Genomic DNA, 25,962 nt, shown 5'->3' on the forward strand with positions numbered 1-25,962 from the left:
TATTCCAGAGGTCAAAGGAGTTGGGATTAAAACCAAGAATCACCTACCCAGCAAAATTGAGTATCATATTTCAGGGGAAAATATGGTCATTCAGTGGAATAGAGGACTTTCAAGCATTCTTGCTGAAAAAACCAGAGTTCAATAGAAAATTTGACATTCAGATACAAGAAGTAAGAGAAGCATGAGAAGGTAAACAGGGAAAAGAAATCATGAGAAACTTATCAAAGTTGAACTATTTACATTCTTACATGGAAAAATGATAATTATAACTCATGAAACTTTTCTCAGTAAGAAAATAGTTGAAGGGAATAGAAATATATATATGTATATATATATGTCTATATAGGAGGGTATATGGGCATATGAATACATATGTGAGTGTGTGTATATATGTTTACAGGTATACATAGATGAGGGCACAGGACAAATTTAATAGGAAGGGATGATACTTAAAATGTTAAATTAAGAGGTGAGAAAGAAATATAATGAGAAGAGACAGGGAGAGACAGAATGAGGTAAACTATCTCATATAGAAGAGGCAAGGGAAAATAGTCAAAATGGAGGTGAAGAACAGGAAGACAAAAGGGAATGGGTCAACCTTATTTAAATTTGGCTCAGGGAGGGAATAACATACACACTAAATAGGGTATCTCACCCTACAGGAGAGTAAGGAGGAAGGGGATGAGAGAGGGGGATGATGGAAGGGAGAGCAAGCTGGGCGGGGGAGGGAAGTTAGAAGCACACACTTTTGAAAAGGTACAGGATCAAAGTAGAGAATAGAACAAGTGGGAGCTGGGATAGGAGGGAGGGAAATATAGTTGGTCTTCTACAATATATCTACTATGGTAATGTTTTGCATAGCTACACATGTACACCCTATACTGAATTGCTTATCTTCCCAGTAAGGATGGGTCACAAGGGAGGAAGGGAATGAATCTGGAATTCAAAGCTTGAAAATCAAATGTTTAATATATATATATATATATATGTGTGTGTGTGTGTGTGTGTGTGTGTGTGTGTGTGTGTACTATTATTAATACTATTTTACATGTAATTAGGAAATAAGATATACAAGCACTGGGGCATAGAGATCCACCATGCCCTACTGAAAAAGTCAAAAGGTTTATGGGAGAAGATATGAGAGAGAGAGCAGACTGGAGGAGGGGATATCCTGTGGGACCACTATTTTGTGGGGGTGGGTAGGGTGAAAACGGGGAGAAAATTTGTAACTCAAAATCTGGCAGAAATGAATGATATAAACAAGAAGTTAAAAAAACATTTGAAAAAATACATAGATTTTTATCATTTATAAAATGAGGAAGACAGTAATGTCTATAGTTCAACTCTCAAAGGATTTCTGATAGACCTAAATGAGATGAAGGATATTATTTATAAACCTTAATGTGTTAAATAAATGTCAGTAATCATGTGATGATGATGAAGCAGCTTTTCTTATTTTTAGATTTAATATCTTTTTAAATTGCCACAATCTACTCCTCAATCTGCTTTCTACAGCCAATCAGAACATAGGTAATCATTCTTCTATAGGAAATACATTAAAATACTTCTATAAGCTATAAGGTGTTCGACTTCTCTTTGGGCCTTGTATGGAAAGATCTATATGCTCGCTGCATCCCTCTGCACTTTCCTCCCCATAATCTCTAGCGTAACAGAGTTTGTTTTCTAAAACAATGTGGCACCCAGAATTGAAGATACTGCTTTAGATGTGGTCTGATCATAACAGAGAACAGTGCGAATATCAACTGTTTTGTGCTGGGCCCTATACTTCTCTTAATGAAGCATGCATATGAGCTTTTTTGATTGGTTTTAATGCATTTTATTGATGTCATCTGGCTTCACATTATTACAGTCACTCCTCCAACATCCATCAACACTAGGCTAAACCTTCCCATGGAACAAAATAAAATTTTAAAATTTTAAAAAACAGAAGGAAAAACATCCATTAATAATACTGGCTAACCAAGGACACCAGACTTTGTTCTGGCAGTCCCCCACCTCTCTTCTATGTGGGATGAGATATGTTTTATCATTTCTTCTCCATGCCCTTCACTAGTTCTTTTATGCACCATCCTAGATCATTCACAGTGTTGCATTCATTGTGTATACTATTCTTTTGTTTCTACTTATATCTTTCTGCATTGGTTCATTCAAGTCTTTCAGTATTTATCTGATTTTTTCATTTACATTTATTCTTGCTGAATAATTATGTACTCATGCATTATAGTAATTTTAAGTATTTCTCCAATTGATGGACACCCATTTTTTTCCTCCAGCCCTTTGAAACGAAGAGGCTCGGTACTTTGTAGTTAAACTCAGTGCAAACAGAGCCTAAAGGTCAGAGATAACTCTGAAAAGCTAATATGTTCAGGTGGGAAGTATTTAAGCTTAATATAGTTAGTCCTGAAGCACAGGAAAACCAGAATTTTTCAAAATATGATTTTCATTCCTATAGAAAAGCAAATCAAATTCTCTCTAAATAGCAGAAAAAGACAAAAAGAAGTACACTTCAATTATACTGTTGCCTTAATCACATTTAAAAAGCCTTCATGGAAACATAGACAAAGCTTTAAGAGGTCTCATTGTCATAAAGTCAAATTTGTAGAAGCTTGAAAAATAGGGCCTTCCATGATGCCTGATTATAGATGATGCATTATTTGCAAAACTCCATTAGGCCAGAAGCTAATTTTTGATCCTCTCTAGTCTTCCCCCAATGCCAAACAAGAATAATGAATATTCTCTTAGATTACGGAAACATATGATTTTACCAGAAAATTTTATATACAATTTCAAAAAGACATGATTATGGTTGTAAACATTTTTTCTATTTATTTTCTTTTCCTTCCAGCCTTTTGCCTTCCCCAAGGAGAGAAGACTTCTTGTCCTGTGGTTGAAGAACCTAGAAAAAAAAACTAGAAGTGTCAGAATCATGATGGAATGGTTTGCCAACCTGAAAAAAGATGGTGAAATCTCTGAGTCCCAGTCAAAGTGAAAAATGTGGTCAGATTAAAATAAATGCAAATACCACTGAACCTCCCATCTTATTTTACCCAGTAATACGAATCTCCTTAACCACAGTAGTACATGAACCTTTTACTCCTAATATCACCAAGATGATGGGCAGCCTGGCTTATTGAAGTGAGTGCTAGACTTAGAGTAATAAGACTGGTTTCAAATCATGGCTCAGACACCCACTAGCTATGTAGCCCTCAGAATTTACTGCCATATAAAATAATGAATAAATATATTATTTGTAATATATATTATATATAATTTTGTATGTAATAAATATATATAATAACTGAATAAAATAACAAATTAACATTTTTATATATGTTGAACCTTCAATTCTCTCTATGGATTTGTTAAGTATACATGGTAAATAGCAGTAGTACTGTGTCAAAGGGTATGGACAAGTTCTAACTGACATCTAGAATGGCTGGACCACTTTACAGTTCTACCCACAGTTCATCAGTATGCTTGTTTTCCCAGTTTCTCCAACACTTACTGTTCCATTTTTTTCATCTTTGTCAACTTGCACAGACTAAAGTTATACATCAGAATTATTTTAATCTTCATTTCTTTTACTATTAGTGATTTGGACAATGTTTAATGGAATCTTTTAAAATTTGCTAATTTTAAAATTTTTAAATTTGCTAACTTTTCATGTCATTTGACTATTAGCTATAAATGAATTACTGTTAGTGTTAATAGATTTGTACCAAATTTCCCTATCTTATACTTGCACAACTAATTTATGTGAACCCAAGTGTAGAATTGTTAGATATATATAGATAAGGAATTGCATAAATATAATTAGATACAAAAAATATATACATGCTATTCAACCCAGTATTCTATGCTATTATGATTTTTTTGAAGTCTGATTGTTATCCAAGATGTTAGCAATCACTCCCAGTTTGGAGTTATTTGAAAAGCTGATAAACTTTAACCAAGACTCTGATTAAAAAATTATAAATCCCTAGGAGTATTTTGATAAACATAATACCAAAAGCTGCAGAGCAGTTAAGTATAATAAGGACTGTCAAAAAACACTGGATTTAGGAATTTAGCAACAAACATTTAGTGCCCAATTAGGAGCTGGGAACTCTGCTCAAAGGTTCTCAGCACAAAAAGACAGAAAGGGGACGGTCCTGGTTTTTAAGCAGTTTAGGTTTCATTGGGGAAACAATGTATAAACACAAAAGCATATTTAAAATATATAAAAGTAAATACACGGTATTTTTAGAGGCTAAGGATTAGCATCTAGGATTGATCAGGAAAGGCCTCCAAATTTAAGAGGTTACATTTGAGCTAAATCTTCAAGCAACATAGGGATTCTAAGAGCAAAAGTGAAGAGGGAATGTATTCCAGGCAGAGAGGATCACCTGTACAAAAGCATGGAAATGGGAGGTAGAATGTCTTGTGTCACAAATGGCAAGAAGGACAATTTGGCTGGACAATAGAGTTGTGCGATATAAAAAAAGCCTTATGTGGCAGAAAATAGATTTTGGTTTTGTTGTCTTTGCTCAAGGAAGCTTTCTTAGGTACATGAAAACATAATTATGCTGCACATGAAATTCCAATTCCTATCTCCATGTCTTTGCATAAGCTGTCCATAATTACTGGAATGCACTCCCTCCTTACCATCCTTCAAAGTTCTGCCCCAATATTGCCTCCTCCAGGAAGCCTACCTTTATCCAACAGATACTAGTGACTCCCCTACCATTTGCTTTTCATCCACTTTATATTTATATTTTTGTGTATTTATCATCCCTCTCCCCTCATTAAGACTGCAATCTCCTTGAAGGGAGGGACTATTTCTTTTTAATCCCCATCTCCTTGGCATCTAGCACAGTGTCTGACACATAAATCCTTGCTCAAAGAACTCATGATTAGATGCTTGTGGAACATTTCAAAACAAACTATTCTCCAGCTAGGACAATCCCCTTGCTATCTCCTGAATATAGCATACTTACTAACCAATCAGAATAACTCTGGGAAGTGTTATTGTTATACCCATTTTACAGATGAGGAGAATGAGACCAATAGACTATGTGACTTACTTAGGCTAGCACACCTACTCAGTTTGTGAGGTCAGCTTGGAACTTGTCTTCCCAACTCCAGGCCCAGTGCTCTCTACCCACTGTCCCACCTAACTGACCAAAAACTTCTATAGAACATTAACTTACAAAGTAATTACAGTATAAAGGGAAAGTAACCTTCGAGAAGATGAAACTAGCTGCTGGGGAACCAGCAAAAGTGTGCTAGAGGAAGTAAAACTTGCTCTGAGTGTTAAAGGAAGCCAGAAAATCGGCTATTAGTCACATTTTCCTTCCTATACACCCATGACCTCTCCATAAACATATCTGCAATAATTTGAGCAGTCAATTTTGCCCATTCAAATGCCAAAAATATCTAAAAGACTCATGTCATATTCAACTTCTTCCATAGTACTTATGATAACGCTAGCTAATATGGATTCTTTCCCTCCCTTACTGCCATAGCACTTGTCTGAATTATGTGTTTTGGCATACGATGACGATTATTTTACCACTTTAAAAGATGTTTGTTTTGTCGTCGTTGTTCTCCAATTTAATCAAATACAGTAGTTAGATCAGTCAAACAAGATGTTGGATGATCAATACCATGAAATATATTTCTTTTCTATCTACCACAATAGCTAACAAAGCATTAGGCCCATAGCAAGTAGGCAACAGATACATTTAAAAGTAAATTAAAGAGGAATAAAAAGGCAATGGGAAAAAAGACGAAACTCAATATTATGCCCTTAAGAATTTAATATCCATTATAGTGTTTATGATAATTTTTTTACTGGTTTAAGCAGGAATAAAAACTGAAGATTAATAACTTCATAAACCATTTCTATGACATTTATGGTAGATATGATGATCCCCTTTAACTTAATTGGCTCCCACAGATTTTTATCCCTTATGCTAATAAATATACCTTAAAAGTTAAAGGTAAGTTGATTTCTTAACAAAATATAACTATTTAAATTGATGAATAACATTTTTATTTGTAAAAATATCTTTCCAAGAAAAAATAGAAAACTAATTAATGTTTCTTTTTAATATAAGACCCACAAAAGCTTTTTTGTTGTTTGAAGATACATCCTTATGTATGCGAGTAGGTAACTATGCTGAGAATTTATAATAAAGGAAAGTATATGTTTAGTTAAATGAAGCTCTTTTATGGCCACTGGTGGTGTAACATTTTAATTAAAAAACTACGGACACAGCAGTAATTACAACCCTCAGGAAAGACCTAATCTTATTAGTGCTATCTGTGTAGTGTAATTGCCTCCAAGACATCTGTGAATACCCAAAGCATCACTGCTGAAGGTCAAAGAACACCTTCATCCTTGATGTGAAAGATGAAATGAGGGCAAAACAGGGACCGAGTGGTGATGGGAGTGGAGGGGAGATATGCCCGTCCCTTCTAAAAGGTAAAGATCTGGCAGGTTTGCTATTGTCTATTCTTATGTAAAGAAGTCTTATTTCTAGATAAATCTTTTCTTTTTATTTTTAAACAACAAGGGATTTTTGTTTTTCAAAAACCATCTGTATCTATTCATCTATTAACATGTAAGAATGATAAAATGATAAACAATGGAAGGTTTTTTCATAATCTTCTTGATTAAATGCAATTAAATTCTGTCACAGTGACATTTATTTTAATTTATGAGAATAAGGCCCTATCTCTTTTTATAACTTTCTCTTTTTCTACAATTTTTTTTTACGAAAATCTGTATTGTCTATTTGAAAATTAAAGTTATTCTTTAAAAAAAAGGTAATTTATAAATACAAAACTCTGGCTTTCAATAAAATTATATATATATATATATCTTTATCATCATCATGATGAATATAAAACATATCTAGAGCTAAAAGGGGTCTTTGAATTTATCTAATTGAACTCCCCTCTCATTTACAAATGAGAAAAGTGAAGCCCAAAGAATTTTAGAAACTTACCCAAAATTACAAAGGAAATAAATTCAAGGATCTTAATTTAATTATAAATCCTCTAAAACAGGGTTCTTAACCTATGTTCCCTGAATTTATTTTTCAATTATCTTGACAATTCTTAATGACCTGATAAATGATCATTAGATTATGTGTATATATATATATATATATATATTTCATTTGCCCTGTAATCCTATGTATTACATTTTATATATTTATAATAAGCATTCTTTTGAGACTTGTTCTTGAGTCGTTTCAGTCATGTCTGACTAAACCATGGCCCTATTTGAGGCTTTCTTAGCAAAGATACTAGAGAGGCTTGCCAGTTACCTCTCCAGCTCATTTTACAGGTAAGAAAACTGAGGCAAACAGCATTAAGTGACTTGACTAGGGTCACACAGCTGGTTAAATATCTGAATCTGGATTTGAACTCAAGTCCTCCTGACTTCAGGCCCAGGGCTCTATCTGCACCACCTAGCTGCCCCATTCTAAGAAAATGCATCACTAAACTGTCAATGGGTTTTAGGACACAAAAAAGCCCCTGGATTAAGAGCTTTGATCGAATTTTTATTTTTTCCATGTTTTGGTTTTAGTTTTAAGGTATGAACCATTGGCTGAAAAAGAATCCCAGAGGTGTAAGGAGTTCAAGATCTGCTCATTTCATCCTTTGACTACTGCAACGTCCCTCCACATCTCAACTCCCAGCTTCCAGAGCCAATCATCACTGCCAAAGAGTTGGTAACTCAATTTGTCCTTATGTCCTAGTGATTAGAATCAAGATGCTCACTCATGGGGCTAAAGCCCTGTGCAGAACAGAATAAGTTATCTAAATTTAACCCACTTACTTCTTGCTTCATTATTTCTATTCCTCCTCAGATTTCCTTCATTCATCCTTTCTCCATTTGTTTCACTTGTATCCCTGAGTGTTCTTCCAAAGCTTTATAAACTAGCCTAAAACTATTATCAAATTTCCTCCCTTATCAGTTTAAGGGATTCCCTTGGAATCTTTTTGTCATAAGTAATTAAAGATCGTTTCCTTATTGTCTTTGGGGCCTCTAACGAGCTGCATTTTTAAAGCTCCATTTAAAATGATGCTTATGTTGTTTTAAGATAAAATGTGTGTTATTTCTCTGAATTTGTCCAATACCAGCCTGGCTCTTTTTCTCACATTCAGCTGTTACTGGAATTTGGCTTCAGGTTCCCACACTATTCTAGATTTAAATATTTTGAAAAAGAAATCCCTTCCTATGTGCCAGAAGAGTAGTTAAGTGCAGAACTGACTGCTTAAAGGTCATCTAATTTTCTTGGACTCTTTAGACTTGAGTATTCTTTTTATTGATTCTTTAGTGTTATTTTACTAAGCTTAAGAAGACCAGTTTTACTTGAAATGAATTCAACATTCCACATACAAAAATTTGGAATCTTAAATTAAAATATTAAAAGACCACATCATTCTTTCAAAAGCTACTTGTTACAACATATTCATAAGCAATTCTTATGTGACCATTCTAAAATGCAATGAAATAAGCAGAATCATCATTAGTCACTAACCTCAGTGCTTTCAGTCAGATTGCCAAAATTAGTCAGTAGAGTTTCTGTGAAACTGGAAATTTTTTTTTTCCAATTCACATACAAATGAAAACATTTACTGGGTAAGTATACCTTTCCATACAGCTACACGTAGGGCTTGAACAAAGTAACCCTTGAATATAGAAAAATCACATGTCTGTTGTATGCCACACAATAAAAAGTCGTATTTCTCTAGTATCCCAGCATGTGATGGACCACTGAAGAAAGTGCTAATGCAATTTCAGAAGATGAAGTCAAAAAAGAACATAGGGACCTAACCAAATCTATAGAGAAGAAATCCAAGTGGGAGATGACACAGTTTTAAAGACAGACAGGGATCAATTTTCAAGATATAAAGGAAGGGAAAAGCACAAATGAATGGAGGAAAAAATAACAGATGGTTGCCTCTATTTTTAAAAGAAATGACCAAGAAGAAGGCTTCAACATCCATGATCACATGTATTTGCTTTCTCGTCTATATAAAATTCTAATAAAACATTTGAAAGTCTACCTAGTAAGAAATACACAGGAATTATATGAATATAACTATAAAGTAATTCTTTATGGAAATAAAGACATACATAGAATTAGGAGAAGTATTAATAATTCATGTACAGGTCAAGCTAATACAATATAAATAACCATAATTAATTTCAATTTAATTGAATTAGTTTTATTATTCAGTGTCATACTGATTAAACTACCAAAGGATTACTTTATGTATAAAAAAAAACAAAAACACAAAATTCATCTGGAGGAACAAAAGGTCAAGAAAATCAAGGGAGGTCATGGAAAAAAGTGTTGGAAGGAACAGAACCTAGTAACAGTTTCTGAAAACATACTACAAATCAATAAACAATAGAACTATCTGGCATCTGTTAAACAACAAAGAAGTTGATCATGAAGTGGATTAAGAATATAATATCCTGTACTAAATTAGTCTAGAAGCCTAGTTGTTTAATAAATCTGAAGAGACCTCAGTCACTGGGGTAAGAAATAAGTACGTGACAAAATCTATTGGCAAAAATTAGATTGAAAACAAAGGTTCCCAAACTTATTTGGCCTAACCTCCCCTTACAAAACAACAATGCTCAGAGTCCCTTTGGAAATTTACTTTCTTTAAATATTTAAAGTTTTTTTTTAAATTTCCATCATTTCCAAAACATATAAAATAATTTTATAATTATGCATCTTAAATTTAATAATTTATTGTAAGTTTGTGGGTTTTTTCCTTCCTTGAAATTTTGATAACAAACTATTATGTCGTGTAACTGTATAGTATCATATTGTAAACAAGTCATTACACGCACATGTTCCTACTGATGAATGTTGTACTTCCCAATAATGCACTACATAGTTGCCTGCCAACATTTGCTTGTTAAGATTTGTGGGTGGACTTGACCACTTATCAGTTATAACTTGCATTTCATGTGTTTATTTGGAAAATAATGTAATCACTAAGACTTTAACTCCATTATACAACAGATGAAACATGTACAAATGCATTTTCAAAATTTTCTTCTCTTCTTTCCTTAAGCTTCCACTGCTCCCTTATTTTTATTCAGTGCCCCCCCCCAATTGTACCCAAAGCTACTGCCACCTTCCTGGATCATTCTGGCATCCCCCATAGGGCAGTACTGTCCACTTTGGGAACATCTAAAACATTTCATGACATATACCAAAATAAGCTTATTGGATAAACAATAAACATATAAAAGGTCACATCATAATCAAATTAAAGGAGAAGGAAGATAGGGATGGGAGAAAAGTTCAAAACTAAAACAATGGAAAGGAGGCACCACAAAAGATAAAACTGAAAATTTCGATTATATAAAATTTAAGACAAAGTTTTTGAACAAACAGTATTGGGCAGCAAATTTCTGAAAAGTATGATTTGAAAGTTGCTAGGAACTTACTGAATTTCAAAAAAACTAAGAGATTGTCTGCCCAATAATTGACATGAACCAGATGTTTTCACAAGGAGGAAACTGAAGATATCAATAGTTGTTTTTTTTTTAATGTTTCAAATAATTTATAGAGAAATTCGAATGAAAGTAACCCTGAGGTTCCACTTCCCATATATGACATTGACAAATTCGATTTAAAAAAGAGAAAATGACAAATTTTGGAGACATTGGGGGGAAAGAGGTAAATTGATGTACTACTGGTAGAAGTGAGGATTGGTAAAGCCATTCTGAAAACCAATTTGGAATTATGCCTCAAAAATTACTAAACTGTATAAATACTCTGATACAGTGATACACAACTAGGTCTATACCCCAGAGATGAAAGAAAGAGGGAAAAATCCTACGTATAAAAAAGCTTAGGTCTTTGCATGGTAGCAAAAACCTGGAAATTAAATACATGCACATAAATTGGGGGAAAGTTGAGCAAATTAAGATATATGATTATAATCGTGTACTATAAGAAATTAAGAAATAGTTTCAGAGAAACATAGGAAGATCTTTAGAAAATGCAGTGAAGTGAGCAAAACCAGAAAAACAATACATATTATCCTATCAATATAGTAAAGATGGATAATATTGTAAGACTTAAGAATTATGATGAAAGTAATGGCCAATAATGATTTCAAAGGATTTGATAATGAAAAATGCTACCCACTTTCTGACAGAGAGGTCATGTATTAATAATACAGAATGTGATATTTTTGCTTAACTATGCTTGTTATTAGGATTGTGTTTTGTTTTTCTTTTTTTTTCCAGTGGGGGAGAGGGAAATGGGAGGAAAGAATGAAAATTAATGTAAAAATGCTTTGTAAATAACAATTTTTTAAAAGATCAAAAATACAAATTTTTCTTAAGTATCCTTATGAGACTGGTCTAAGTATACAATTGAGGCTTTTTTTAATTAAAAAAAACATGAAAGGGGCAGGGTTTCTCAGATAATATTTTCATAGAGCAGATCAAACCTTTTTGCAATTACAACTCATTGAAAGATACAGAAAAGATGATGTTTTGCTACGTCTGTTTTAAATAATTTTTATTTTAACAATATTTTTACCTGATAGAACAAAATTCCTATTTGAAGAATCTTCTCAAATAAGTCAGTTCCAACAGTTATAAAAGTTATATTAAAGTTTTACAAAGATACTTGGATCAGTCACTCAATATTTACATCCATCATGGTATAAAACAGACAACATTATGTTCATATAAAATATTTGCCAGTGTCACAAAAGATGCCCAATGCAGAATCTAAAACAACAGGATTCTCTACCAATGACAAAGCTTGCTAATAAATTCTATTCATAATAAATTAATTGTGCAAACCATATACAGTGTAAATACAAGGTCATATCAGAGGGAACTGATTGGTGGCAAGGAGGGACTGGGAAAGGTCTCCTACAGAAAGTGGAATTTGAGACAAATCTTGATGGAAATCAAATAAGCTATAAATCAGAGGTGAAGAGGGAGAGCATTTGAATGGGGAACATCCAAGTAGGACAGTGTGGATGGAGAGTAGAGTTTGTATAGTGAAGTATAAGAATGCTAGAAAAGTCACAAGAGTCTAGGTTGTGAGTGGTTTTAAATGCTCAATTAAGGATTTTACATATATGCAGAGAAATCATAAGGAACCACTGACATTTACTGAATTGGATAGTGACATACAAAGACCTGCACTTAAGGAAAATTACTTTGAAGGTGAATGGAGTTTGGATTATAGTGGGAAAAGATTTGAGGTAGGAAGATCACTTAGGAGGTTACTGTTCTTACTAATAATAGTTGTATAATAATGTCAAAAGCCATAATGCAGAAGGTTTAGAAGTGAGTGAGTAGAGAATGGAGGCATATAATGTAAATGGTTTTCTCACATAGTTTAGCTAGAGGGAGGAGAGATATAACATGACAACTAGAAGAATCAAATGAGTAGTTTTTAAGGATGTAGGAGACATTCATTTTTTTCAGGAGGTAGGTAGTAAACAATTGAAAATAAGGAAAAATAGTGAGGATGGACTTGATCAACAATAGGATAGTGTTGAGTAGAATCGATTCAATAAAATGTTTGTGAAATGAAGAGAGTATGGCTAGCACAGGTATCAAGGCCTTAAGGGGAAAAAAAACTGAGAAATGGATCACAGGGTAGCTATAGAACAGAGTTAGGAGCCATAAAGCATAAGAAAAAGACGAAATGATAAAAGAGAATGACCTTCTGGAGTTTTGGAATTCACATACAAGGGAATAAAAGATTCATTGTAGATGTGAAGATCATGTTTGTGACAATTGTGTGTGTTGCTGTGGTAGAGTAAAGGAGAAAGTCATCAGGACTTAGTAAATTCTGGAACTAGAATTTGAGGAAATATGAATATATATGTTGAAGTCCTCCAGAATGAGGGTAGGAGTTGTGGGTAGGAGTTGTGGGACAGTATCAGCTGCCATGATCTGGAATTTGGTAGCATGAAACTCAAAGAAGGGGAGGTCACTGAATGATGGTAGTAGTAGGATATTATGAAAGTAGCAATGGGGGAAATATGACATACTCTGTTTTCTCTACTTTTATGCTTTAATGGTTAAAGAAAAACACTGGCGAGTACATTGATTGTCCCTTTAAGTCACTTATTGTGGCTATAAATATGTGGTCTAGGCTAGAATATAATTTACAGAAGTCTGTCAATTCCCAATTCATTCTTTTATGACAGATGCTATTTTACCTGAGTTGATTATTCTCCAACACTCTATATAGTTAATGAGTACACACAGATGGATGATGCTAGAAAAGTTAGCATATTATTCCATGAACAATGCATAAAGAAAATAAGAAAAAGAATTATGGAGGATGGGAAGTTTAATGTACTTGAATAGATAGATAGATTGACAGAGAGACAGACAGATAGACAGACAGACATATAGATAGATACAGATACACACATGTGTGTATCCCAATTGTTCTTGGAATTATGTGGGTCAATAAAGCATGTAGTTAAATAGAGTTTTATTCTGTTATTCTTGACCCTGGTTCTATTGCTTATGGAGAGCTAAGAACAAAAAATTCATGTAACAATTTTTTCATGCTTACGAAGAAACTAGGAGCACAATATGTTGTCATCCAAAATTCAATCATTTTGGTTAACGCATACACAAATGGACTCAAAGGCATGCATTGAAGAAGGAATGCATATAACATGCTCCTCATAAGAATGATAGGTAGGCTGACAAAGAAACCTAAGGGAGGACAAAAATGTATTTTAACTGTATTGGAGTAAGAGAAAAATTAGAGAAGGGACAGAATGACTTCTCATGATGCATGAGAACAAAGAAAGAGAAGGCAGATATGCCCAATGTTCATTTTACTTCTGTTTTCTCTGCCAAGAAAAATGATCTTTTGACTAGAAAGTACAAAACAAAAATGCCTAGTCAGGAGTTCAAACCAAAACCTTTAGTTTCTATCACAAGACCCAGACGTACTATATCCTTGGTTATTGAAAGAACTGACAACATCGGCGATTGTGCAAAATACTAGATTACCAAAAGACTTGAGTAGAGCGACAATGCTAATATTCAAAAAACTCTGATTCCTGGTAAAATTTTGGAATTCAATATTAAAGAGAGGGTTAGTGAACATCTTGAAAAGGAAGCAGTAATAACAGAGTCCATATGGATCCATCAAGAAATAGTCATGACAAACTAACATGATTTCCTTTTTTGACAGGTGTATTAGACTGATTAAGGCAATGTATCTAGATTTCAGCAAATTCTTTGACAGCGTCTTATAAGTTAGTCTAGTGGATGAAGAAAGTCTTAATGGAGTTTTGACCTGAGATAGGTGTTGTAGCATTATGCTGTTTAACATTATCGGTGATCTGGATAAAGACATACATGGCATGGTTATCAAACCTATACATAACACAAACCTAGGAGAAATAATTAAGAAAGGAAGGATTAAATGAGATACTGACAAACTATGATTTGAGGTGAAAACTAAAAAATGCAATCTAATAAGAATAAATTCAGTCTCACAGTTGGGTTTAAAAAATTAACTTCAAAAGTGCAAGATGGGACAGGCATGGGTAGACAACAGTTTGTTTTAAAAAAGATCTGAGGATTTTAATTAACTGGGGGGGTTTGAAATGGGTAAACAATATGATATAGCAAGCAAAGAAGCTAATTTTAGTCAGGCTATTTTTAAAAGGCATCGTGTATAAAGTTAGGGAGGGAGTAGTTTTCTTTCCGGGTCACTCTGGGTTCCATATTTTACGAAAGATAAAGAGTTCTTACATTAGATTAAGGAAGACCTGGATTCGAATTCTATTTCTCAAAGATACTACTTGTGTGGTGATTGACAAGTTACTTAATTGCTGGAAGCTTCAGTTTCTTTGTCTGTAAAATGAGAATACTACTTATTGTACCTAGTTCCAAAGGATGCCGAGAAGCTCAAATGAGAGCTATATAATAACACTGTTTTGCAAATGTTAATGTGCTATAAAATGTCAGTTATCATTATGATGAAAAGAATACAGAAGACAAATAATACAGAAGCGGTAATGAAAGGCCTAGCATTCATGTCATATAGAACTGGCTGAAGGAAGGAACTGTGGGTGTTTAGCCTAAAGAAGACAACCCTTAGGAAGAGCATGACAAATATATTCGAGTATTTGAAGGGCTGTCATGTACAAAAGGGATGAGACTAGTTCGTTTAGTATCATAGGACAAAGAAAAGAGAAATTTCAGAGAAGCAGAGTTGATCCTTAGGGGATCTATTTTTCTGTGACTGTTCAAAAGGGAGACTTTTGCTGGCCTTTCCCATTATTTTTCCAGTCCAGAGTTCTCTCTTCTTCCAGCTGTCCTTATCAAAAGCCTCTGCCAGTGAGGCCCCCTAGTGTCTTGCTGATGGGAGTTGTGAAAATATTTATTTTCTACAATATCAAAGAGGATCAAAAGCACCCAATACTTTCTGCCTTTTGAGTTGAGTAGCCAAATCTATATATTAAAATTGAGGTCAACTAATTAACAGTCTTGTTGTTAGATTTTCTTAACAATTTATTAGAACTCTTTTCTTTTTAGTTCTAATTAACAAAGTTTAAAAAAGACAGCATCTTAGAACAAAACTGCACATTGAAGTAGTTAAATTGAAATAAAATGATCCTATTGCATCACTATTATGTTATAATTTGCATGAAATCAGAAACTGATTTCCTTTGTAATGCTCCACAATACCTAAAATTACTTCCTTCATAATGTGTGCACTTAACAGATATTACTAACAAAGGTCACAATTTTCCAACAGATTAAAATGACCATTACTCCTTGTCCCTGATAATCATGAACATTTTTAATTTATCAACAAGCATTTAAAAAATAATGTCTAAAACATGATAGGTACTGTGTATGCCCTAGGGGTACAAAGATAAAATGAAGCAGTCCCTTCTCCCAAAGAGTTTAACAATTAAACATCTAATTCTTAGGGGTTTTTTTTAACTTTGAGGTTTTGATATTCTTCCACCTTAATTAACACAAATATTTATTAAACATTTAATATGTACAAAGAGAACTATGTTATGAACTGAGGAAGACCTAAAGTTTGGCTAGTACATGGTCCAGATCCTGTTGAAGCTCATGTTCCTATAGAGATATTACACATGTGAAAATAACTATTATATATATATACACATAAACACATATATATTATGTATATATGCATATATATTTATATATTCTTTAGAGAGATGGGGAAGTAGATTCTAAATGAATCTCAGATATAAAAAGTAAATTGGGACTTCCTTTTTTCATTTCATCTGCTACTACAAATTCAAGATTACTGTCTGTGTAAAGAGTAGGCACACAGATACTCCCCCATTTAGATACAGAGACCTAATCTTTCCTCGGAACTTGTCTTACATCTTTAAAATTGTAAATTTGTTGGATATTATTCTATTTACCTCCCATTGTTTGGGAGACAAATGGTAATATTTAACCTTAGGGATCATATTGTCCAATCCTTTCATTCTGTCATGATCTGAAAGTACTACTAGTACCTAAAACTCAGCAAGTCCCAAAATGAATTGACTATCTTCCTTCATGTACTTGATGCTGACATCAATTACCTTAATTCCATGAACAGCATCTCCTAACTAAGAGTGGGTGCCGCATCTGGAGTCAGGAGAACCTGAGTTCAAATGTGACTTCTGGCATTTACTAGCTGTGTATCCTTGGACAAGTCACTTTATCACTTTTTGCCTCCATTTCATCAACTTTGACATTGGGATAAAAGAGAGTCTATCTCTACTATTTCCCAGGGTAAAACTATATTTATAAAGCACTTAGCATATTGACTTTTACATAGTAGGTACTATATAAATGCTAGTTAATATCAATATTATTACTATTAGTAGTAGCCTGGGTCCCATACCTTTGAGTTGTCTTGAACTTTTCCATTTATCTCACAGTCCTCCCCTTTCTGTCTAATTAACTGTCAAATATTGTCTATGCTACCTCCAATATATCTTCTATATTTATCCTGGTCTCTCTATTCACATCATCACACCACTACCTTACATTGAGCATTTGACACTGGCCAGACTATTTCAATAGTCTTCTGTCTTCTCCCTGCCTCTATTAGTTTTCCCCACCAATGCCTTATCCACACAAGTGTCAAAATAATATTAATATACACACAATAATATAAAAACACACAATAATGTCATTTTCCTGCTTGAAAATTCTTCAGTGGATCCCTATTTTCTCTAAAACAAAATACAAATTCTCTAGTTACACATTCAATGCACTCTACCACATGGCTCCAATCTGCTTTTTTTTTTTTTATCATTACTCCCCTTCATGTATTTTATATTTAAGGCAAACTAAACTATTAGCTGTTTCCCCGTTTGAACATGTAACCTCCTGCCGGCAGAAAAGGCATCATCCACGCCTGGAAAGTGACCCTCCTTCAAGGCTCAGTTCAGATACCATCTCCTATATTTCCTCAGTAAACTGTGTGCTCACTGAAGACAAGGACTGTGCCTTTTTTCATTTGTAAATGCCTGTTTGTTTCAATTGACATGATTTGGCATAGTAAGGGACTTTAAAGGATGAATTGGAACATAACAGGGGGAAAAAATGGAGTTGGTATTGTAAGAGTTATGAGCATGTTCACAGAGGCCAGGATATAGAGGCCAAGAACACCAAATATATATGAGTTTTATGAGAAGTGGCTGGAAATGTGGACTGGCACAAGATTACAGAAGTCCTTGAATACCAATGAATTTAAATTGATTGAACTATACTTGAAGGAATTTAAAGGTGTTTCAGAAAAGGAGTGAAAAGGTTTTGCATAAGCAATTATTGTTGAAGGCTCAGCTTTGAAACTGATGCATGATCTTATTGAGGCAGGGCCTGGAGACATAATAATAAATCAAATATGCTAACTTTGACCCCTTGCTTGTAATATTTTTTGGACCAGATCAGTTATTTCATTGGTATGGGAAATCAGAATGTGAAAATCCTTCCTTAACAATGTTAGATCATGACCTGTTCCGCAACTATGTATAGGCGTAAGAGAATCTGGGGTACTGGGGCATTAAGTGATATGCCCAAGATCATACAACCACTATGTCTCAGAGGCATAACTTGAACCTAAGGCTTCTTAACTCTGAGCCCAGCTAGTTCTACATACACTGTGACAGGAAACATCTTCTAATGATCATTTATTAAAAATTTTGTTGTCCTATAAAACAGTAGCAAAACAGAAGCAATTTTAGGGTTTTCTTAATTGTTGTTCTTCAGTCATTTCAGTTGTGCCCAGCTCTTCATGAACCCATTTTGAGGTTTTCTTGGCAAAGATATTGGAGTGGTTTGCCATTTCCTTCTCCAGCTCAATTTATAGATGAAGAAATTGAGAGAGAGTTAAATGACTTGTCCAGGGTCCCATAGTGTCTAGAACAGATTTGTACTCAGAAAGATGAGTCTTCCTGACTCCAGATCCAGTGTTCTACCCACTATGGTACCACCTTGCTGCCCTGTTCTTTTGAGGGTAGACACTTTTTTTCTGTTTCCTCATCTACACAGTTTTGCAACCTACATGTCATCCTGAGTGCCTCAAAATCTCTCTTGCCAACCCCCATATCCAATCTTGTGCTGAGTCCTGTTGATTTTACCTTTATAACATTTCTCATATATCTCGTTTTCTCTTTTCTGGTACTTCCATCCACCCTTGTGCAGGCCATCATCATCTCAAGCCTGGACTGCTGTAAACCATGCTGGTTGGTTTCTTTGTCTCAAATTTCTCCACACTACAAGTGATCCTCTACTCATCTGTCAAATTAATCTTCCTAAAGTGAAGTTCTGACAATGTCACACAAATTTTCCTGTACTCAATAAATGCTAGTATATCCCAATCATTTCCAGGGTCAAATATAAAAATGATTTCTCCTTCACAACATGGCCCTCTCCTACTTTCTGGTTTTCCTACCTACCTTACCTCTTCCCCACACACCCTTCCACCCAATGACACTGGTCCTCTTGCTGTTCCTGAAACAGGACATGCCAACCCTGAACATTGGGCATTTTCTCTAGCTGCCCCCCATAGCATTCTCCCTCATCATCTCTGCCTCCTATCTGTCTTCAAGTTCCAACTAAAAATGGCATCTTCTACAGGAAGTTTTCCCAGTCCCTTCACTGTGTGGATACTTGTACACAGTTACTTTTATGTTGTGTCCTCTATTAGACTGTGAGCACCTATAGAGCAGAAAGCATTTTTATCCCTTTCTTCATATCCTCGGGGCTTTGCCCAGTGCCTGGCAAAGTGCCTGGCACATACTTATTGATTGACTCCCTGTCTGCATAAAAGCTTAATAAGTGACCATTGAATGGAGCTGAAAAAATCCCTATTTGACTGGGTTCTATTACCATTCTATAATATTATACTTAATAAGTTATTGCATAATTGGGACAATGTGAGAAAAAAGCTAGTTACATTTGCTTTACTGGCATCTTTCTCCTCAATGTAATGAAGTAATTGCCCTCATAGGATTTTGAAGGAGAGGAAGAGGAAGAAAAGGAGGAGGAAGAAGAGGAGGAAGAAGGAAGGAAGAAAGGAAGGAAGGAAAGAAGGAAAGGAAGGAAAGAAGGAAGGAAGGAAGGAAGGAAGGAAAGAAGGAAGGAAGGAAGGAAGAAAGGAAGGAAGGAAGGAAGAAGTTAATGAAGTGATGATAAAACACTCTGCAATAAAGTACTCCCCCTTCTCTATGACACTGAACTCTGAACCAGATAACAGTGATAGGGGGTGACTTCCCCACAGCTTCCCCCCCAAATAAATTATATGCTTGATAAAAAGTAAAGAAATAAGATTCAAAGTCGCAAGTTCTAGTCCTTGAAGGAAAAGCCAAATAATGAAAAAGGCTGAGTTTTTTTCTCCTTCCTGCCATGTGACTTAGGATTCAGTCAAGATTATCAAGAAATGAGCCTTCTACAAGATGCAACGGGCTAAAAAACTAAATGTTACTTTAAGAGGAGTGTCTGAATGAAATAATAACCCAAATCAACACAGAGGACTTTAAGTTTCCCTCAGATACAAGCCAAGATACAAGTAGACAATGCAACTGTCCTGAAAACAGGTGGTTTCAGAAGTTCTGACTTGTTTCAGTTAAGTGTAGAAAAACTATTGCATAGAAGTGACAAAACTCTTGTCTTGCTAATTCTGAAAGATGAAGAGAAAGGGAAGAACGAGGTACATAACACCTCCCTCCCTTAGGGGAATAGTATTAGAAAACGAAAGGACCCTCTTTGCCCCAATCCCTAGATGCCCATAGTATGAACTTGAGTCAATAAAGTCTTGAATTATGACTATTTGAGATTAAAAGAGCTTCCCCTCTCAACGGCATGTATAGGTAATAGAAAATGACTACTTCAATACAGTCCACTCTCTATTGCATTTATAAAGGAGTGAATTGGAAGGGGAAAGGAAAGAGGAAGGGTAGTGGGAGATGGTTAGGTTTGCCTATGCCCCTCCTTACTGCAGTGTATTCCACAAATCCTCAATTTTTTCACTCACTTCTTTCACGAGTTACATTATTCTGTGAACTATTAAACCAGCCCAGCTCTCCCTTTTATCCGATCTCCCCCGTCCACCCCACCTTTCCAAAGTGCAGAAAGAGCAAGAGGAAGCAGATCAGCTGCCACGTCCAGGTACCCCAATGCAGTGTGCCTCCACAATTTCTGTGAGCCCACAAGAGGTGGTCGGCTTCTCCCTCTTCCGTATTTCCCCTCCTTCTCTCTGTCTCCCTCACCCATCCCTTTCCTGAGTTTGTAACAGCGTTGACAGGACCACAGTTCTTGGTTCCGAGAACAACAAAGAATCAAGTACCAAGAGAATGAGAGCTTCACATGTCATAGCCCATTCTTGAACTTTCCTCTCTCTAATTACCCGGGTCTGTGCCCGGCTGCCCCATAGCCCTCTGCGATTTAGCCAACGCGACAGCCCCCACCCCCCCAGATGTGCTGCTGAGTCAAAGTTTTCTGGATCTCTGCTACTTGTTCCAAGCTTGCTCTCCGTGTCTGTCTTTTTCTTGTCTCTATCTCTTGCTCTCGCTTTTAGATACAGGTTCACACACACACACACACACACACACACACACACACACACACACACACACACACACACACACACACACACACACACACACACACACACACACACACACACGCCCCCCCAGCCAGTGCCTCCTTCCCATCTGCACTGGAGGGGAACCTCATCCTCGAGCGAGCGCGTTTACCTCTATATCCACGGGATCCTTGCTCAGGACGCGAGCCATGGCAGTCACTCAGACACAATCCTCCCCCTCCCTTCAGTACAAGTTCCCCCCTCCTGGAAAGCAGTAGCGTCTTCGCCTCCGAAAAGCAAGTGGCAGGAAAACAGCGAGGGCAGGGGAAGGAGGAGGAGGCGGAGCGGCAGTCCCAACTGCGACGCCCCCCGTGGGCGGTGCTGCCTGCCCTAGCTCCCTGGCTCGCTCCCCGGGCTGGCTCTCTCCGTAGCTCGCTAGCTCGCTCGCTCGCTTGCTCGCGTCTCTGCGCTCTCCTCTCCCAGGGAGTAGCAATTTCGCTGCAGCCTGGGCTCCCGAGGAATTGGGGGAGGGGCTCGCCCGCCCCCTCCCCACCCCTCATTCCCAACCTGAGGTCAATGGGACAGACTGCAGCCAGAGACCGCCCTCAGGTTGTTTGCTTTCTGCTGGCTGGCTGGAGCCCTGGGAGGGAAATGCCGCACCATAGAGAACCGAGCAGTGAGGGAAAGTGTTTGCTTGAAAGCTGGGTTAAGACAGAGGTAAGTAGGCGGTGGCAGCCAGGTACTGAGGGTTCCCGCACCGTTCAGGAAAAAACATTTGCCATCCTTCCTGTTCCACGCCGAAATCATGGGTCACACCAAGGGCTCGCAATCCCTAATATCTTCAGTCATTCCTCAGAAATACAGAAGTAGATCTTTATTCGTTACTTTAATCAAACAAATATTTGTAGGGCAGCTGTTGTATGTAAAACATTCTCTTTTGAGGCAGCTGTGATGCAACAGGAAAAAATACTGACCCTGGGATCAGAAGACATGTGTTCCGCTCCTGGTTCTGAAGCTTGCTAATACCTGTAACTCTGGGCAAGTCATTTAGCTTCCTTAGACTCATCAGCAACCATTTATTAGATACCTACTATGTGTCAGGCACTGGTAGATCCAGAGAATAGAGAGAAAGAAATTAAACAAGTCCTTGACCTCAAGGAGCTTATATTCTTTGAAAGGGGAGAACAACATGTGACCTACTACCCCAGGAGTACCGTTCCTTTAATCCTAAAAATCCATACTAAACTGAGGAAATCAGGCTTTTCTTCCACTCTCTGGATCACTTTACAGTCACTTGCAGGTGGAATCCCAGAAGTAAAAGGAAAAAAAAATTCTAAAGTAAAACTTAGGTCATTTTCTAACTAAGGCATCCCCCCCAAAAGATTCAGCGGGACTTCTAGGAAAAGGATTCAGCATAGGTATCTGGTATGAGGTAGCTCCTTAACTCCTTCACAACTACAAAAACATCGAAAGCACAAAAGATGTTTAAGCAAAAATTAACAAAACACTTAAAATGTAAAGCAGTAACCCATCACCATCATCATTATAATGTCTCTGAAAAAGAAAGGGACTTTGGGGTCTGGTAAAGAGATAATTTAGGGTATATGAAGTGGACTAGCACTTCCGGTGTGAGGGCTTAACGAGCCCTCTCCAGGGCTGCTCACCCACCTTACGTGTGCACCTTTTCACTTAACTCTTACTTGTGGCTTCAAGAAGCTGTAGCATGTGCAGCAGCCACACCCTAGGCAGATGGGGCTAAACCACGTTGAGAATAACCAACAGACTTCAAACCAGTTGGTGAATTAGGGGGATGTCTACCCCAAGCATATGAACATCCCCCATACGGAATGGGCAGATGAGAACATTTCGTTCCAACAGTCAAGAAGGCTCCTGAGGGAGGCACTGTGGACCAAATAGAACTTGATCAGACATCAAAGACACCAGGGCCATCCGCTTGCATCCCAGGCCATCACCAGTAGTCTCCACTTTTGTCTTGCTACTGGACTTCAATGACAAAAGAGGAAAGAGTGAGGCTGATGACTTCAAGCAATTCTGCCTCACTTAAATACAATTGATGATCATTTCACTCCTGATGCCTTTGATCCCTCTTTGAAAAGGAAACCTGAACAACAAGAAAGTGAATTCACTTTTACCTCAGATCTTTGCCTAGGTAACTAATAAAATACCGATTTGGTCACACAGACCCTCCTTAGGCCCTAGCAACTTCCACTGGGCAGGAAGGACCTCAAAATCAGGAGGTATCCATCAAGAATGAAAATAGCCATTTCTCAACAGTACTGTTTAGCAACTCGTGCTCAGAAAGAAATACAAAGCAAAAGAGGTAGCTAGCTACGTGAAGTTCAATCTCTGGCTCGCCTAGATCAGAGAATGTTTCCTCTGATGTACTTGTAGCTGTCATTTTCCTTCCCCACCATGCTAGAATTCAAAGAGAAAACTGGTAGAGACCTAAGATGTCCAACTAAACAGAAAAAGACCGGAGATGTTCTTCAAGGTTTATAGAATTCTGACGATTGTAAAAGTCTTCCCGAATCTATAATTAATCATATTCTACTCTGCCTCAGTCATGAAGATCAAGAGATCAGTTGTGAAACATGGGTTAATGCATACAGCAAGGCACTAGAGCACATGTCCCTCAGAGAGTGGCCAGAATGCATACCCAACTCTTTGGGAAGTTCTCTAATCCAAACTGACTATAATTGGTATATACAAAATAAATGCAAAATAGTGCATTTTTACAGCTTTAGAGAACTGAGACTCTTCACTCCATTTGGCCCTCTAGGTCTTCAAGTGACTGAATCAAAACTTCATAGAACAAATTCCCTTAATAAAAGTATTTCTTTAGTACTCTAAAGGGTACTGAGAAAACTGTGTCATCAGCAGAGAATCTTGTCTTTGTGAGTTGCAGAAGATGAAACAAGTGAGAAAGGAAGAGATTTAAAACAAACTAAAGTTTGTTAATTATAGAACTGGCATTACAGAGGGCGCTGTGGAATAATCAGGTAGTGAGAAATTTTGTGGAGGAAGAGGAAGGTTGGGGAAAGTGTGTAGTGTGAAGGGGTAGCAAGAGAAAGATGGGAAATAGTACATTAACAACCAGGAGTTCATAATCAGTGAGATGGGTCATGTAAAAGGGAATGAAAGTATGCTAACCATTGAGCAGTGAGTCAATGCAGAGAGTATCAGTGATTGGAAAGAGGTCTGTAGAGGGACTAATTAAGATTGTACCTTGAGATTTAATCTTTTGACAGGTGGTAATATGTTCTGTGAGAGGCACACCTTAAAGTAGGCAGGAGCAGTTAGAGTTTTAGAAGCTAGCTCAGAAGGGCCCTAGTATCTCCTATCTGAACTATTACAATAGCCTTTAATTGGTTCCCCTGACTCAAATATCTCCAATTCAATCTCCTCAGAGCTACCAAAGTGATTCCCTCCAAGTGTAAGTATAACGATATTATTTCTTCTCCTTAGTAAACACTAGTAGCTCCCTGTTACCTCCAGGCTCAATGATAAAGTCTTTTGTTTTGTGTGTGAAGCTCTTCACAATCTGGCCATTTTCCTATCTTTCCAATATTCTTGCATTCTAGTCCCCTCCTCACCCAATGTAATTAAAACCATACTGTTACACTTCCTGTTCTTTGCATATGGCCCACCAATCCTCTCCAAATCTTTGCACTAGTTGTTCCTCATGCCTGGAATGATCTTTCTCTCTACTTCAAACTCTTGGAATCCTTGACTTCCTTTAAGACTTCATTCAATCGCCACATCCTGTCCTTGTTATCCCCACTAATGTTACTTTCCATCTATTTTGCATATTTGTGCTATTATTGATATGGTATCACCGTAATTAAAATGAAAACTCCTTGAGTTCAGGGAAGGGTTTTTCCTTTTCTTTTTACTCCTGGCACTTAGGATGTCAGGATGTCAAGTAGCAAGTGCTTATAGATCCTTGCTGATTCCATTGTTGTGGACAGTGACACGTTCAAATATGAAAATATGCAAACACATACACACTTCAGCACATTGTCTGATCCTTTGTGGCAATCTTCTTACACTATTGGGTATGTTATATAATACTGTAGGACTACCATCTTTCTGACCTCATGCTTCCTGTCCCTTTTATTCCTCTCCAAACTGCTTTTGGTATTTATTTATTCTTTTAATTGTCTGACCCATTCTTTCACACCATTTTTTTTAAATCATGCTTTGATACCTGCCTTTGTGGGTATGCTAACCATATATTTTAATAATATTTGTAACATCTACAATTAATGTGTGTTCCCAAATTGTGGGGATTTTTTGAAGAGGGGTCCCATCCCTACAAACTCCCAGTTATTTTTCCCATCTTTTAAAGCTCAAAGTCTATTGTTTACTTCCTCCATCTGTAATCACAACATCCACAGCCTTTAGCAAACAGCTGATTGAGGGCATATAAATAATGAGCTCTCCCCAGGTAACAGAATCAAACTAACTCAGGTGAGGTTAGCTCACACATGCCTCAAGTAATCTATGTTGAAAAAGTGCTATGTTTTCATGAACACAACTCCACATGTAGCATTTGGGTCCCTGAGAAACAAGACATAAACATGTCTAAGACTGAAATTTTCCTTTTCAAAATATGCCTCCCACCTAACTTCTCAATTGCTGTTAATAGTATCAACATACTTTCCAGTGATCTATATTCCAAATCTCAGGGTCATCTTTGAACCTTCTCTCTTACTCCATCTATCGAATCATTTTTGATTTCAAGTCAACAGGCATTTTCTTACCACCTACTATGTTCCAGATACTATACAAAATGCTGATGACCTAAAGGGGA

At 36.5% G+C, this 25,962-nt stretch overlaps 1 protein-coding gene across 1 annotated transcript in view; it reads right to left on the reverse strand.

Moving 5' to 3' along the window:
• The window catches only part of DPYD (dihydropyrimidine dehydrogenase), a 1,126,518-nt gene extending 1,104,981 nt beyond the window's left edge, over window positions 1-21,537 (reverse strand). The window contains exon 1 of the mRNA XM_069063397.1: window positions 21,301-21,537. Within this exon, the coding sequence (XP_068919498.1) occupies window positions 21,301-21,339 (39 nt within the window). The 5' untranslated portion in view covers window positions 21,340-21,537. The remainder of the gene's footprint in view (window positions 1-21,300) is intronic.
• Window positions 21,538-25,962: the final 4,425 nt, after the last annotated feature.

Source organism: Petaurus breviceps, unplaced genomic scaffold (assembly GCF_028583685.1).
Source record: "Petaurus breviceps papuanus isolate PSGF00001 unplaced genomic scaffold, PetGlider_PUasm1.0 90564, whole genome shotgun sequence".
Taxonomy (NCBI): Eukaryota; Metazoa; Chordata; class Mammalia; order Diprotodontia; family Petauridae; genus Petaurus; species Petaurus breviceps.